The sequence below is a fragment of the Eublepharis macularius genome, chromosome 4, assembly GCF_028583425.1.
Source record: "Eublepharis macularius isolate TG4126 chromosome 4, MPM_Emac_v1.0, whole genome shotgun sequence".
Lineage (NCBI taxonomy): Eukaryota > Metazoa > Chordata > Lepidosauria > Squamata > Eublepharidae > Eublepharis > Eublepharis macularius.
In genome coordinates, this window is record NC_072793.1 from 38,179,080 (window position 1) to 38,193,277 (window position 14,198).

General features: G+C 41.6%; 1 protein-coding gene across 1 annotated transcript in view; it reads right to left on the reverse strand.

Moving 5' to 3' along the window:
- Positions 1 to 14,198, reverse strand: part of MYOCD (myocardin) — a 43,512-nt gene that overhangs the window by 12,795 nt on the left and 16,519 nt on the right. Inside the window, exons 2-7 of the mRNA XM_054975227.1 lie at positions 12,063 to 12,128; positions 11,471 to 11,519; positions 7,588 to 7,643; positions 4,834 to 4,909; positions 2,232 to 2,393; positions 605 to 780 (exon numbers count right to left, since the gene is read on the reverse strand). Coding sequence (XP_054831202.1) covers positions 605 to 780; positions 2,232 to 2,393; positions 4,834 to 4,909; positions 7,588 to 7,643; positions 11,471 to 11,519; positions 12,063 to 12,128 — 585 coding nt within the window. The remainder of the gene's footprint in view (positions 1 to 604; positions 781 to 2,231; positions 2,394 to 4,833; positions 4,910 to 7,587; positions 7,644 to 11,470; positions 11,520 to 12,062; positions 12,129 to 14,198) is intronic.

The window sequence follows — 14,198 nt, forward strand, 5'->3', positions numbered from 1 at the left end:
TTCCCCGCTTAATAAGGCAATGATGGACGAACAAATGACACTTTCAAAAGCTTTTCTTAAAGTTTGATAGGTATGTTCTGTTTGTAAAAGTTCTCAAAGCCTGACTGCTCTCCTGAAGCATGACACATGTGGTAACATCACAACAAAAGAATTCCCAAATGCTCAGCCACAGGGATAGAGTGAACATATGGCAGGTACACTGAAGACGGCACCGTGTGTCATGTCAGTGTGACAAAGCTTTAAAAAAAACAGAAGGGGGGAACCTCAGACATTTCAGGTAGAAAAGAAATGACCAATGATGGTGCAATGAACTTTAGAATATTCTACGTGGTGGCTCTAACTACTGAAGACTGATCGCCCAGAGGGTTTTGTCACCACACTTCTGAGATCATTTGGCAATATGTGGGAAAAGGGAAAGTGGTGTCATTCATCTCACTGCACAGCCAGAACGGCAAGACACCCTCCACGCCCTCAGTAAACTATTATCTATTTCCATTGGGTGCGTGGCTTCATAAAAGGGTAGCATCTCTTTTAATACAATGTGATGTCTTATTTTCCCAGTATGGGATTATTTAATTCATCTGGATTGTCCTCAGTGTTTTACCTGAGTTGTCCCTGACACTGAGGGGAACCCTGCTTCTGAAATTTTGGTTCCTGCTGCTGATTCCGTGGATCCCTCCGAATCTTCACTTCTGACTTGCTCTGGGGACATCCCATCATTGCTGCTGTCTTCTTCAAAAGCAAAGGCATCTGAGGATTTTGAGAACTTTACCTGGGTATCTTAGGTGAGAAATAGATAAAAGTGATGCATTATCAAAACAGATGGAAATAGTGCTGAGTTTCTCACAACTATACAAATAGCAGACTAGGCAATGAGTGATCTCTTTACACATTAATATACACAAGTTCCACTTGCACAAGATATTGTATAATACCTAAAGCCTCCCTCTATATTACAGTGCCTAGAAATTGGTTGTACACAGGGCTTTTTTTCAGCTGGAACACAGTGGAACGGAGTTCCGGCACCTCTTGAAAATACTCACGTCTGGTCCCCCACCCCCCAATCTCCAGACAGAGATCAGTTCCCCTCATTTCCCTCTTGAGAGTTCCACCACCTCTTTTCCCATAAAAAATGCCCTGGTTGTACAAGATTTAAGCAGAAATGCAAGTGGGGATACAATAAGCATGATTTAGTGCAAGCAGCTACCACATTCCATTGCTTAGGAGTTTTTTCTAGCACAAGCAGGCTTTTTCTGCTGGATCCATCCCACAGTCTCGAACTCTGGTTACTGGATGTATTGCTCAGTTTCCTAGTAGGTTTTGATCTTTCAGCAGAAGCTGCTTACACATTTTCAGGGTATATTGCACCCATGAAGTTCCAAAGACCCGTAAGAATCCACAAAGCATACTTCTCTCTTAGATGCATCATTAGTTTTTTCTTAATTTTTAGTACAAAATTTCACAGCTCTAAGGAATGTAATTGGTATCCCTTGTTTCATGACACAGTGCCTCTGTTTCAGCTGAATTTATATGCTTAAAGCATAGGCCATTGGTAAACATTTCTCACCACAGGTGAGAATATATACAAGGGACTTAGCAGGAACATGTCCCAAAATAACTCCTAATTTGTACTATTTTACAGATCTAGACCGTTCTTTATTTTTGAAATTTTCGAACAACAACCTGATAGAAAAACGCCATGAAGATCTCTTCCTGGGACAGATGTTGCTTCCTCAAGAATCCGTGTGGATTATGCCAGATGATGCCTCTCTGCCACTCAGCATACACAAGGAGTTCTGGAAAGTGTTCCAGCACAATATCCTGCAATCTAGCAGGCAAAAACGCTTGACCCTTGGCTTCTGTTGATAAGTAAAGTGCTGGGAAAGACAAGCTCTATCACAAAAGCCCCTGAAAGGCTGAAAGCCAGAAAGTGAGCAGGGGAAGGAAGGAAGATTCCTGCTGCACGGTGTAATCTTTCCAGGGCCATGTCTGGCTTTGATCAAGTGTCTTCCTGTTCAGCTAGTTAAGAGACATGTTTGTGTGTGTGTGTGTAGGGGAACAGGCTGGAATGAACCATGAGAAGAATACTAGAGTCCTGGTGGCGCTTCTACATGGATCTGTATTTCTTCATGGGAATGACTCCAAAGGCATTCCCATGGAGAAAAAATACATTGGAAGAGGTTCTCTTCCCTGCAACGCTTTTCGTGTACAAAGTGCAAGGATGGCACTACCTTTGATGGCCTCTTTCACAGCTGAGTCAACAGGAATGATATTCTTCTCCACCAGCTCCAGAGGACCTGGCCTAAGAGCAATCTTTTCGTTCAGATTGTCTGCAAGACGGGCTCTTTTTAGTTTCATCTGAGTACCTTGAATGGACCCCTCGGTGGCTGAATCTGGAAAGGCAATATGGACAATGTCAGCTCTTACAAGGAAGTGGCTGGCCGTATGTCTTGTAGATACAGAATGTGAAATATTCTTCTATCACAGATTTTCATGTTAGAGCAATTATACAAAGAGGAAACAATCCAGGTCTTTTCCAGGAAAAAACCAGCACACAATCATGATGCACAGCATCCCACTTGAACTGTAGAATGATGGTAGGTACTTACCTTTGACCAAAGTTAATCATTTGCCACAGAAACCAATGATTAAGGGTGTGCCTATATGGGAAATTATTCCCATGGCTGATTTGACTGGCCAGGATTATTAAAAGTACTTGCTTGTACAGTGGTGCAGGTTGCTCAACAGCACATTTAAAGGGTGCTTACTGTGTGCACAGCATGGCTTCACTGAAGTCTGAACACTGTACTTACACATGAGTTCTCAGCTCTAAACATAATGCTGGGCCAAGGGGAATTCTATGCAAGTGAGCTGCTCTGGCATGCCAAACATGCCGCTTAAATGGGGGCCGTTTCCACATGTCCTAACATTGTGCAACGCTTATGGAATGAGGACGTCTTCACGGCGCAATTTCTGATATCATTGCGTCATGATCCTGTTTCCGTGCCGTGATGATGTCAGAAATCGTGCCCCGAAGATGCCGTCGTTCCATGAATGTTGTGCAACATTAGGATGTGTGGAAACAGCCATGGTCTCTAAAACTAAGGAATTATGAAGGCTTGGTCTGAGTTCTCCACCTTGTTTTACAGTCAGACATGAGTTGTGTGAGTATTCTTCAACTTATTCCTGTGCAGTCTGGTTTGAATGGGAACCCTTAGATGTGAAGAGAAGAAGCTTCAGTATTCCCTTCATGCCATCTTCTCCATCTGAAAAGGTCCTGTGTGTTTATGCTATTTGGCCTGTTGTGAAAACCCATACATTCCCTGTGTACTCTGTAATGTTTGAACCAAGGAAAATAAGGCAATGGGTTTCATGATTTCCCTCCTGGATGGACTGTGCCATCTGTGCTGCCCCAGGTGGATCCAAACAAAAACTCACTGCAGACATACCTCTCATGTCAACAGTGGACACCAGACCACTTTTCCTGATACTCAGGGCCAAATCCCCATCCAAGTAAGCAAGCATTGGCAGCACTACTGGAGCCAGCAGTGTGGAAGAAGACGGCAGGTATGGCTGAGATGCTGGTAATGTTGCCGGGGCCTGGCTTACTATAAGTGTGATCAAGAGGTGGGGACAAAATATCCAAGGAGACTATACAATATTGATTTATCAATCACAAACTTTCAATAAGCCTTTCCACAGTGAAAGGGTTCATTTATAAAAAGTCAGCTCCTAAATATAACCAACCAAGCTTATATTAAGCAGTGTCCATCCTATATAATACTTCCTTGTCAAGTGTCCTTCCAAAATATCTTTCAGGCAACAAACCGTCGTGGCCACGTGGGTTCCAGCCGACGGACAACAAAGCTCCTGGAGGGAGAACCGCTCCTTTTGACAGACCAGAGGAAATCGGTATCAAGTCATTATCAATGCACTGTAAATTATTGTGAAGGATTATATTGCACTTTAAAGAGGCTCGTGAAGAAGCAAAGTGGAGTGAAACGGGATGTGATTAATGCTGGCACACCCGTTGCCAACTCTCCAGGAGCGGTTCTGCCTCCAGGAGCTTTGTTGTTCGTCAGCTGGAACCCACGTGGCCACGATGGTCTGTTGCCTGAAAGATATTTTGGAAGGACACTTGGACAAGAAAGTATTATATAGGACGGACACTGCTTAATATAAGCTTGGTTGGTTATATTTAGGAGTTGACTATTCATGAATGAACTGTTTAATTGTGGAAAGGCTTATTGAATGTTTGTGATTGATAAATCAATATGGTATAGTCTCCTTGGATATTTTGTCCCCCCTCTTGATTGTATTTAGGAGACTATCCCCCCCCACCTTTGTTTGTATTGATCCTTGCTATAAGTGTGTACAAATATAGCCCTTGTCTCTCCACCCCCACCACCTCTACACACACCTTTTTTCCTGGCATCTTCACAGATAGATGCTCCATTTTTTTCAGCAGATGGGCCAAAAAGATTACCTGGCTGCCCCTGCTCTAGAATTACAGAATAATGCACTGTTCTGATTACAAAGTATCATCATGCAGGCATTAACGGTGCTTTTTATTTTTCTCTCCTAAAGTAGGGATTAAAAAGCCTGATGACTGAAGCTGACCATTCTACTACTTGGTTCAGTGCTGAACTAGATACAGCATGAAAACTGTATCCGGCCGTGAAAGCCTTTGACAATATAGCATGAAAACTGTTACAAGTACCTTCCTGAGTGGGATTGCCCCGGCTACAGGAAGTATCCAAAGAACAAATGGAAAGAATACAGAACCACACAGGAGAAAACACAAACACGGGAGAACAGCGCTTCCAGTCTTACCCTGTAAAATGTGCATATCAACCAGCTCCGAGGATACGGGTCTGTTTCGGATCTTGTGCTTTAAATAATCTTCAGTCTAAAGAACATAAGTACAGAGAACATTACATCATTGGATTGGCTTTAGTGTATCAGGCGATGCTTCAGACTTGGACTAACCAACGCACATTTCATTTAGAATTTTGTTCAACGTTTTTAAACAACTATCTACAACTCCTTTTAGAATTAATATGGATATTGGACTTTTGTCTGATTTTGAGGCACTCAGTTCCTGCAAGCCAGAACGTTTTGGAAATTTCGCAGAATATAAATTACCTGTAATTGATAGAAGGGAATCACAAAAGCAAGCCCCGGAATACAATATATGCCCATTCTTGCTTATGACACAGCTCACATATGAAAGCACACATTTCAGCCCTGCATACAAAGGTATAACAGAACTAACTCATGTCTCACATTTGCAGGAATTTAATTGGTGTTTTATGTTGTCGTCTTTAGTCTTTTGAATTAAACTGATGCACAGCTTCATGTTCTGTGTAGATAAAAATTTGCAAACTGACTTCTCTCCTGTCCCTCAGATCCAAACCTCTTAGAACATATTCTGATGTTGTCTCTCCCCCACCTCCGGCCGCCCTGCCATTTCCAGCAAAAACTTGGTATGTAATTTTGATTCTACTCCTGCTATGTGAATGAATCCGGTTTGGGGCTTTTGACTCATATAATCCTTTCTTTCTTCCAGGCAACCAGCCAGTAGAAGTCTTTGAAGGGAAACATCAAGATATTAACCTATGCCTGAACACTAAAATGTACAGCACTTCAAAGATACTTGAAATCTTCTAAGCACATTAATTCCTTATATTAGTTGTAATTCCTCATATTAGCCATGAATTTTTCCAGGACACACACAAAATACTATAATATGGGCCTTCTTAAAACCTTTGTAGGTTTTGGTAAACTACATGCATTCTTACATGCAGCATTTTGAAACCCACTTCACATATTTTTGTAGTGCGTGTAGAGTCAAAGGGCCAGAAGAGAATCCTGAAGCCTGGCACACTAACTTTAAACAGGTTCATTCTCATCTTAACTTTGTACAGATTAACCAGATGACAATGTGAGCAAGAGACGAAGTACATGAGGATGTGCACGTGAAGGCAGTCACAATGTTAGCTGGGAAGCTGAGTTTTTAAAAGAGATCGGAAGGCTCTGTCAATATCCTCTCTCTACAGATCCAAGGAAGATGGCTCCTCAGAGGGTTTGTTTATTTCCTCCTCGCCTCCTAGAAGGGGAGGTGAAACTGACAAAGCCTTCTGGGGGCAAAGAGGAAATTAACAAACCCTCTGAGCAGCCATCTCCCTGGCTCTGTAGAGAGGGGAAATTGACAAAGCCTTCCAATCTCTTTTAAAACTCAGCTTCCTAGCAAACATTGTGACTCCCTTCACATGTGCAACCTCGTGTAATTAGTCTCTTGTAGCTTGGCTCTCAGTCATAAACTGAGGTGGAAAATGAATTCGGCTTAAAGTAACCATATTAGATGGAACTGAGAAGTAAACTATGATTATCATTTCCAAGCCAACGGGGCATCTATGATATGAAAATGTTTTATTATATCTGTCTATCTAGCTCAGCACTGTCTGTTTAGGTTGCTCCAAGCAGACAGAGACCTTCAATTTTCTTCTGCTGTTTATCAGCACAGGCAAGAGGAGTCTCTGTCTGTTCTGAACAGAGAAAAGGCACCTCCTTATGCTCTCTGTCATCCCCTCTTTCCACTGGGTGTCTAGGGGCAATGTCAGGTGAAAGTCATCCCTCTTATCCTTGTTGTCAAGGGCCTCATTTGTTTTCTTTGAAGGTACAATAAACACCAGTAGCCTAGATTGGGAGGACAAACTGAAAAACAGAAAGAGCCTTGTCTTGAGGAGGGGAGCTCTTTCTGTATATACCTTGGAACCTCCAGGCACAAACGTTGCACTGCCCTCAGTTCCTGAGCAGTGTGCAATATGGGGAGTGTGCAGCTAATGAAAAAATGAGAATATGCAACCTCAGCACCCATGCAAATTGTTGCTCAGCACAAAAGTGGCAGCAAGACAAAAAATTCAGTCACCCTGATGGCCGGGAAGCAAGGAAGTCTTGGGAATGTGTTCTAGTTCCTCTAAATGTGACTTGATCACCAGACAGTCCACTTTGGGAGGGGGGGAATGGCCTCTTAATCTTATCTTTCCCATTAGCTCTGATTAATGGTGCCTAAACTATGCTTGATAACTGGTGCCAGCAAGAGCCAGAGCACTGGTCAACAGCCCAAAGACACTTTGCTGTGTCTCAAGAAAAGGATATTGTGGTGTACTACAGACATTTGGTTCAAGGCTTCACTCTGAAGCCTTTCTTTCATGTTCTGCAAAGTTCAGCATCCAGGATCTACATCCAATTTCTCCTGGAATACATGCCAACATTTTAACCCCCAATAAAACTACATAGTAGTATGAAGTGGCATGCAGAGGAGCTGAGCCTGATGAAACGTGAGTGTTTTTATTATCCTCCGTTCAGTTCCTGCTCAAGGCTTGTCTGAGGGCCAAGCTACACGTGACGAATGACACTTGAATGGCAAGTGGATTGAGTGGAGGGCAAGTGAACAGGGAGAAATACACTTGCTGTTCAAGTGTCATTGGTCATGTGTAGCTTGGCCCTGAGTCTACAACATTCTATCCAGATAGGAGGTTAGTTCCATTAACCTCCACTCACAGATACCTATCTAGGTGTTACCTTAGCTCTCTCCAAAGTCTTCTTTTGCTCATGGAAGGTAGAGGGGCTTTTCAATGCTGTATTCAGAAACAATACAGAAGAACAATTAATCCATTCACAGCCTCACACATCTGCAGCAAAGATCTTTTTAAAAAGCCATACAAATAAGCCACTCTTTATTGCATTAGCTAAAAGTAAATGAAAAAAAATGCCACAGAGATTTTTAGCATCTTTGCGCCATGTTGCATCTACCTGGACTCCTTATTAGTAAGGACCACACAACCCACAATGGCCGGAGGCAGGCTTTGCCCTCGCTGCTACATACAAAGGAATGAATGGCAGTAATTCATTTATATTGGAGAAAGTAAAGGGCTGGACAGGAAAACCATTATGATTTGAGCCTTTTTCTGTCTGCAGATCCTCACCCAGAGACCTGACAGACAGACAAAAATGTCTTCCTTATCATTCTTCAAAACCCTTGTTTAGAAAAAACAAGCTAGATTTATTTTGAAATTCCTAAACATACCCTGATGGAAATCCAAAGGGATTCTGATCAACAGATCACAATCCTATTCCTCCTTTTAGTATTAATGAATTCCTCACCAGGAATTTTCTCCTTGCTCTGCTCCCCAAAAAGGGGGAAAGGGGAGGCTCAATGCTTCCATATGCTTAGTTGAATCTCACTCTCTGGGCCATTTATGAGTCTTACTGGTTGTTCCATTCACCTTGGGTTAGATCATGAGAGCCAAGCTTCTCTTTTCTCCAAAGTTGCTCAAAAAGTCATAGAACTTTATCTTATAGCTGGTTAGCTTATACTTTTGGCTGAAAGATGCCCAGAATTCAAAAATAATTATTGTGGACAAAGCTTAGGCCTTCATTTTAGGCTGAATTTATTTTTTCACTCAGACTATGGGACTAGCAAAGCAAATGCCAGCAAGGACATTCTTTGCATGCTTAGATTTTATATGTATATAATTAAATTTTAAAATACAGCACAACGGATTTTGACGAATGTCTTCTTGAGTCCCTGACTGATTAGTACCTCCTTTCATGCAATGGGTTTGTAGTCAGATTTATGAGTCACTTTACATTGATGTAATTGGATGAGCTAATTTAACTGGATTCCGAAAAAGGAATGATATTTGTTTTGTGGAAAACACAAAACCCAAGTAGCAAAAGGCTAAAACGGCAAAAGATGCAAATGAGAAAATGAGCAAAGAAAGAAAAGTCACAGAACATCTAAGAAAGCAATTATAAATGGGGAAAAGTCAGTGGTGAAAAGCACGATGAGAAGTGGAAGGGATTAGAGTAAAATTATAGATCAAGAATGATACACCTTCCTGCTTTCGTATGTTGTAAGAGCAGCCAGAGAATCTGGAGTTCCAGTGATGTGACCTATAGGGTATGGGGATAGTTGCAAGTGCTTCGATTAAAACCCCAATAAAAGAAATGAATAAGGAAGGAAACCAAAGTTGTTGTTCTGCATAGCCCAGTTCATACACACCCCTACAGTTAGAATAGTCCCATAAGAGGAGACAGTGAACAGAAAACAAAATCCTTTGCCACGGTATGGCATGTTTCTGGAAAAAATAAAGAGGCATGGCTAGCTTCGGAGAAAATATTCATGTCTGCAACGAGCTGAATAGATCGCTTCTTCTTTGCTGGAAGTGGACGCGGTAACTGAACAGAGGAAGTTAAAAGTTTGGAGTTACTCCCAATGAGAAGAAATGAAGGACACACAACCTCTGGACAAACCCAGTTCCTGACTGCGCAGTTGGCAAAATTGTATAACTTTGAGGCTTTTTTTTCAAGCTTTGAGGGTTTTTTGGAAAACACTCAAAATAATTTTTTATTTTTATATTTCAATTTATATAAAATATATATATTTTAAAATAATGAGGTTTGCGATAGCAATCTGAACTTGTTTCATTTTTCCTTTGTTCTTGGTTATAAACAAAACGAAATATATTACTTTCAGGTAGGAAGTTAATCAGAAAGTAATTATTTACTATAAAAAAACCCAAAGAATCATTTCAAAATCTTACAGTTTAAACCCATTTTAATGTTAAGGAATTGACCTGAAGAGTTCGTTTGTTGCTCAAGAAGGAGGGTATCAGTATGGCTCTGGTAGACAGAATCACTGGACTTGTTTATAAATATATATACATGTTTTTTATATGTGTGATAAAAGTTAGTGATACCATTATCTCGTAGCATTGCTATGATCACCTTATGAATGCGAGGGGAGGGGAAGGGAAGGGGAGAGAATGAAGGTGACATCACAGAAAAGCCAGAAGAGTAAAGGAAACGCTAGAAGGACATTAGAGGAAAGCTGGGACACCACTGCCTTCATTGCCAATAAGCAGTTCTTTAAATTATATCCTGTTCTTCCTTCATGCGGGACTCTCAGTGATCCTCCAATCAGGCACTGACCTTACTTAATAATCAATAAAGAATCAGATGTTTTCAGGCCATTCACTAGGCAGTGACTGCATATGGACGGATCTGAATATCTACATACCTACCAGTACATCATCCCTCATTTTCTCCTGATGAGTATCTGGGTGTTCAGGAGATATAATTGTGGTGATGCACCAATACAATATTTCAATAAGACACGATTTCAATCCGGCAAGGGCATAAGACCATTTCAGACATTGTATGTCCCTTAAGTACATTTCGAAAAATTCATGTAGAGCTATAGCAAGAGCTGTCTAAAGACTTGCAATGAAATGGCCAAATAGTTCATGTATTTTATACACACGTCCAGCTTTCCTGATACTTTTAAAAATGCAACTCTTTCCTCATTACTTGGCTGCTTTCCTATGTGCTTTTGTAAAACACAATTTTAAGGGGGAAAGGAGATGCAAACTTGTTTCTTAGGGTCACTCTACACATTACTTCATGAGTTTTCCACGGAACCAACGCATCCTCTGTACAGTCACACAGCAGCTTTGGGGAATGGCTTATATTAAAAAGGAAAGCTCAAATGGGCTTGGAAAGCTGCTGCTGAGGGAGGGCGAGCTCTTTCTCCCAAGCTTCCCTCCCTCGTGCAAAAACAGTGTATGTCGGGCAGAGTTTTCCCATTTCTGCTGCCGTATGTAGACAAAATGCCCCCACGTGCAATAGACAAAATGGAAAACTCTCCCTCGCACACTTTCTCTTAGTAGCAGCTTTCTGTACCCATTTGGACTCTCCTTTTTTAATATAAGCCATTCCTCAAAGCTGTTGTGTGACTACACAGAGTACAGGTTGGCCCCGTGAAGTACTTGTGAAAGAAGTAATGTTTAGAATGACCCTTAGTACAGTGGAAAATCAAGCCAGCTCTTTGAGATTGTAGAGAACCATTTACCTCTGTGGCCTAAAATGAATGCTGTTGTTCCTGCTTCCATATCCCTTGTCACTTTCCTTCTACCTCTGTTTGAGAAATAAAATGCCTTTGAGGGGGTAAACTAGCCATTTTTATGGGGTGTCAGATCATCTCCTGACAGCTGGCAAACCCCAACGACACCTAATTTTTGCAGAACATGACAGTTAATTCTGATAGCAGAATAGGAATGAAACTGCCAAAAATTCCAGGCAATGCATTAAATAAACAGTCTGTACAAATCCACTCCACAATATTTCACATGCTGTACCTGCACTACATACACTGAAATATCCTATGCAGATGCCAAACGGCTACATGCACCATTTGTATGGAAACGACAGACATTCCATGCCAATAATGAAGAACTTTGCACAGGAGGTGGGTGAACAGGGAAGCAACAGCAAATTCTAGCAGCATGCTGCACCCAAAGGCTTATGCAGTAATAGTGGGTGGCTCAGAGTCAGCGTGATCCAGCAGATAGAGCGTTTGGGCTGGGAGACCTGGACTCAGATCCTAGTTTGGTCATGGACTCACTGGGTGGCCTTGGGCAAGGTGTTATCTCTCTCAGTCTCAGTTTCCCCATCTGCAAAAAATTGGAATAACAATGACCTACCTCATAGGGTTGTTGTGAAGCATCCTATTATGGAAGTAATATGTGCTTTAGCTGCCCAAAGCTCTTTGGAAGAACCTACTAGCTTGTTAAGATTTTAAATTATGGTAACTAAATGAAACTGCTAGACTCCAGTTTAACAGTAATTGCAGCAATACACTGGATATGTGATGGCAGAAATCCCACACAGTGGTGAAACAGCTGCCTCTCTCAATCTACTTCTTGTTATACTATGAAGAAATAATGGTGGCAGCTTTACAGTCCTCTTGGGGCAAGCACTACAGAAGAGGAGGTACTTCTGCCAAAACTTTCCCTTTCTTCCTGTAACTGTTCCCTGTAACAGTACCTAGTGCCAGAACAGTGGGTGTGCTAAAGAGGTGCGCACTCATAGAGGCATCTTTTGCCCTTTCTAGAATTGGAGACGGTTGTTGCTAGTGCAATATCAACTTGATGGGCAGCATAGCATGGGCCCTCTGGTGTAACAAATGACAATGAGAGAGAGCAGAGAGTACTCACGTGGCATGACTCCCTGGTTGGTGAGCTGCTCTCGGCTTCTTCGCTGCTGCAGCCGCAACTGTAAAACTGGGAGAAAATGTGTCTTTCAGGAAGGGACCTCTAGGTTTTGCCACAAACAGCTGCATACCTTTCATTCGAGACTTTGTGCTTTGCACTTACAGAAGTAAGGTACAGAGATATATCAATGTGTAGAAAGGGGTCACTCTTTTTGCAATGGCATTGTCGGTCTGTCTTGTTAGCAAAATGCAATTTTCTTATTTTCTAGCTGCAATTATGATTTACGCAGAATTTGTCAAATGACCTTCCCCAACCTCTCCCACCCACCCTGGGATAAAAGTTAACTCTTTTATAATATAGCAGTAATACACAAATCATTGAAGCTGTAGCTGATTTTGATTTTGCTAAGCTAGAGAACAGATATGAAAAAGTAATGAACTGGTTTTTAATTCTGTTGCTTATTGCTACTTATTAAAGTTAATGCTCCTGTTTTGTTTGGCACAAAGACATGGATTATACATGCTATTAATGGGGTGGCAGAAGATAAAACTTTTTTTTTTGCTTCTCTATATTTATTTATTTATTTATTCAATTTATATACCGCCCATCCCCAGGGGCTCTGGGCGGTGAACTATTAAAATCGATAAAAACCAAAACTAAAATCAATATACAAATAATAAAACAAATTAACAAGGTGCAGTGGTGGTGTTACTGGTGGCAAAACTACTGTAAGTTTCTTTTGTTTCTAAGATTAATGGGAAATGGTTCCGAGGAGAGAATTATGGAAAACATAGTTCTGGAACACAGTCCCCATAGATGTATGTGGTTCCCTTGGTTTATTCATGAAAGAGAAGAAAGGAAAGGGATAAACTAGATTGCAATGCCAATTTATGTGAAGAGGCAGATAAAAAAAGGATTCAAAATTCTAGAGACTGTTGAACAATCCTCTGGAGTAAAATTTTTACATAAATCAAATTAATTCTAAAACTAAAGTGATACATAAAGTAACAGATTTTCAACAAAGAAAGAAATAAACCATCAGTGAATCATCTTGAGCAAGGATGTCAGGGGTCCTTTCAATCAAAGAGTGGATTTCGATAAAAATAAAAGGGACAGTCCAGGAAGTCATTGATTTCTTATAATATAATAATAATAATAACATTCGATTTATATACCGCCCTTCAGGATGACTTAACACCCACTCAGAGCAGTTTACAAAGTATGTCATTATTATCCCCACAACAACAAACACCCTGTGAGGTGGGTGGGGCTGAGAGAGCTTCAAGAAGCTGTGACTGACCCCAGGTCACCCAGCTGGCTTCAAGTGGAGGAGTGGGGAATCAAACCTGGTTCTCCAGATTAGAGTCCTGCGCTCTTTAACCACTACATCAAGCTGGCTCTGCAGGAGGACCAACAGAAATTATAAATAACAAGTGGGGGACATGCAAGGACTTGTAGAGGGGGGGGCTTGTTTCCCCCCCCCGCACTATTTCCTCATAATCCTCATAGCCTCTCCTGCTTCATTCTTTCACACTCAACATACCTTTATCTGCCAGCTAGTCTTCAGCTTTCTCTTCCCTGCCTTGTGAAACCTTTACTCAGGAAAACTATGGCCTAGTAGCACAGTGCTGGCCACCATGCAAGGTCCAGTTGCACAGTGCCAGCTGCGAGGACAGACCTAGTTGTGTGGTGCACTGCTGACTGCCAGGCTGGGCCCAGTTGTGCTGTGGGGAAACCTCAAGGACTCGCAAGGGGCACCTCACTTTCCTTTTTATCCCTCCCCCACTATTTCTTCTTTCTCTCTCCTCCTTGCTGCCCCCATATCCTCAACTTTCTCTGTTTTCTCCTTCCTACCTACCCACCAATCAACCTACATTTTATCTGACCCCATCTTCAGCTTCACTGAACCAACAAGATCTGTCTTGTCAGTTCACATCTCTAGTCTCTGGAGTGAAGTATCCACATATTTGGCCATGCTGAGAATTAGATACATGACTGCAGGACAGGGTTAGCACGTGACCCTTACCATGGCTAACTGCTTTGTGTTTTTATAAATTTGCCTTGAAGAACAATTAGATGCCTCAGTGTGATTGCTCTGTATAACTGAACCGTGTCTAAGCTTGCTTGCAAATTTTTAAA